The sequence below is a fragment of the Vicia villosa genome, unplaced genomic scaffold (genome assembly GCF_029867415.1).
Source record: "Vicia villosa cultivar HV-30 ecotype Madison, WI unplaced genomic scaffold, Vvil1.0 ctg.001897F_1_1_1, whole genome shotgun sequence".
In the NCBI taxonomy this organism is placed as follows: Eukaryota; Viridiplantae; Streptophyta; class Magnoliopsida; order Fabales; family Fabaceae; genus Vicia; species Vicia villosa.
In genome coordinates, this window is record NW_026705767.1 from 78,546 (window position 1) to 81,009 (window position 2,464).

General features: G+C 37.1%; 1 protein-coding gene across 1 annotated transcript; it reads left to right on the plus strand.

Moving 5' to 3' along the window:
* The first annotated feature begins 1,564 nt into the window (after positions 1–1,564).
* LOC131637037 (uncharacterized) lies at positions 1,565–1,924 on the plus strand. Its single transcript, XM_058907602.1, has one exon. The coding sequence runs from the start codon at positions 1,565–1,567 to the stop codon at positions 1,922–1,924; it is 360 nt and encodes a 119-aa protein (XP_058763585.1).
* The last annotated feature ends 540 nt before the right edge of the window (positions 1,925–2,464 follow it).

A 2,464-nucleotide genomic window follows, 5' to 3' on the forward strand; every position in this document is an offset into this window, starting at 1 on the left:
AGGTTGGTTCGTCTTCTTCCAAACTCAAGTTTGTAATGTGAACTGGAGGTTCATACACATGGTTCACAGGTAATGGCTCATGCTCTTGGTCTACAACGTCATCATTCACCATGGAATCAACCAGTGTCTCATTTTCTTCTTCGTCGATAACATTCACTTCGGTGTGGTTGTCGTTGTCGTCAATTTCTAAAATAACTTGCAAGGTATCAAAGATTTTAGACTGTTGTGGTTGTTGCTGTGAAACATATATCTCAATTTCGTTGAACCTAGAATGTTCATGATTTTGATACATACTCTGAACATCATTGTCGTCGCGAATCTTAACTTGAAAAATATCTGACTTGGTTATTGTCAAATATGAGTTGACTTTTGTAACTAATTTGGTAAACCGGAATTGACTGCAATTTAGCCTTTAGCCTTTCTTTGAAATGTGCATAGCTCAATCTACTATTTATTTTATATCGGACAACATCAGTATTACGAAAATTAAAAATGAACTTTTCACAGTCGAACGTCTTTGTGTTTACATGAGCACTGATAATATAATGTTTTGTATGATTCATTTTGTGTAACTTTAGTTTGGTAATAGTGTATTTTGGAGAGTTAGTTGTGTGACTGAATTTAGAGTTGATCGTATGCATATAAATACACTGCAACATGATAGTTTCAAAATACACTGCAGCATGATAATTTCAAAATACACTCATTAGCCATTAAGTATGGCGCATCCTCTTAAATTTTACACTGATGCGCCACTTAGCATGTCACAAGCTTTAAAAATTGCACTCATGCGCCATCTCTCGTGGCTTGTCACGCTAATGGAATCCTGCTTGCAATCCATCTGCCACCTGAACCCTAGGTTGAACCCTAGGCTGAACCCTGGACTGAATTTTCATGCATGCAGAAAGGGTGGCGCCACCTAGTATGGCGCATTAATGGAAATATGTACGCATTCGCCATCTTGGATGACGTATCAATGCAATATTGCATGAATTATTTGCTCACATGCATGCTTCACCATTTCCTATAAATGTCAATGTTCATTACACTATTTCCATCACAAACTCATTAATCCTCTTATTTTCTCAAGCACCACTAAAAAATTCTCAAGAAAAAATGTCTCTCTTGATAATGGGCGATCAACACATAGGAACTGCCGAAAACATTGCAAACTTTGTAAGTTTTGATTTTTCTAAATTATGTTTTGTTATCCATCTAATTTATTTTGTTTATCTAAATCATGTTCTCTAAACCATTGTTTCCTTTATTTATTTTAGGATACTGCAAGATTTTGTTGCCGTGCACATGAGCATGTCGCACACAATAAACTTATTAAACCTTATTTGCAACTTGCCGATTTTGGTCATGTTATCAAAATAGTCAATTATCATGTTGGTTATAAATTTATTCTGGCCTTGGTGGAAAGATGGATGCCCGAAACACACATCTTTCATCTTCCATGTTGTGAATGTATCATCACTCTAGAGGACATGTACAAGTTATTGGTCTTCCCATCAATGGTAAGGCAGTTAAAGGTTGATTTAATCAAGAAAACACCACATGCATGGAAATGTTGGGTTCTTCTCTAATTGTACCCGGTGGTAGGTTGACAATTGTAAACCAACCGGTGAATGTGCCTAATTTCCAATTGGATCTGAGCACCATCACTCAACTTGAGAGAAGACCTTTCACCAGAAATGTCAATGAAGATGCCAACAAACATCTGCAAAGATTCTTGACTATGAGAACTACTCTCAAGATTGATGGGCATACTGATGAAGAGAAGAAGTTGCGAATGTTTCCGTTTACGCTAGCAGAAGATGCTGAAGAGTGTTTTTATTCTCTTCTAGCGGGTAGTATCACTTCTTGGGAAGGAATAGAGACTGCTTACCTGGAAGAATATTTGCAGCATCTGTGTTTCTGAGAAAAAGATATGAGATTCTGAATTTTAAGCAGAATGAGGGTGAATCCCTAGGAGATACCTATAAAAGATTCAAATGGCTTCTAGTGGCTTGTCCTACGCATAATATGGATGAATCTAACAGATGCAGATGTTTATGAACGGTCTTAGAATCAAGACCAAATAGTTTATTGATACAGCAGTCGGTGGCTCCTCTAATTTCTCAACAGCCACTGGTATCAAGAAGATCATTGAAGCCATATCGGCAAATGAGTACCTAGAGTTGTACGATCGGTGTGCAAGCAAACCTGAAGGAGTGATTGATCTGAAGTTAGAGACCAAAAAGATAAGGTTGGAAAATGCAATTTTTGCAGAAGTAGAAAAAAAATTGAAAGCTATGAATGTAGGTACACAACAGGTAGCTCAAGTTCAACCTGGTCAGACTATGAGTTGTGAGATTTGTAATGGACCCCGTCTTACTGCACATTATGTTGCGACTGCGCAACAAATTGAAGAGATAAAGTTTCTGAAGCAAAATAATCCATATTTAAATTCTTACAATCC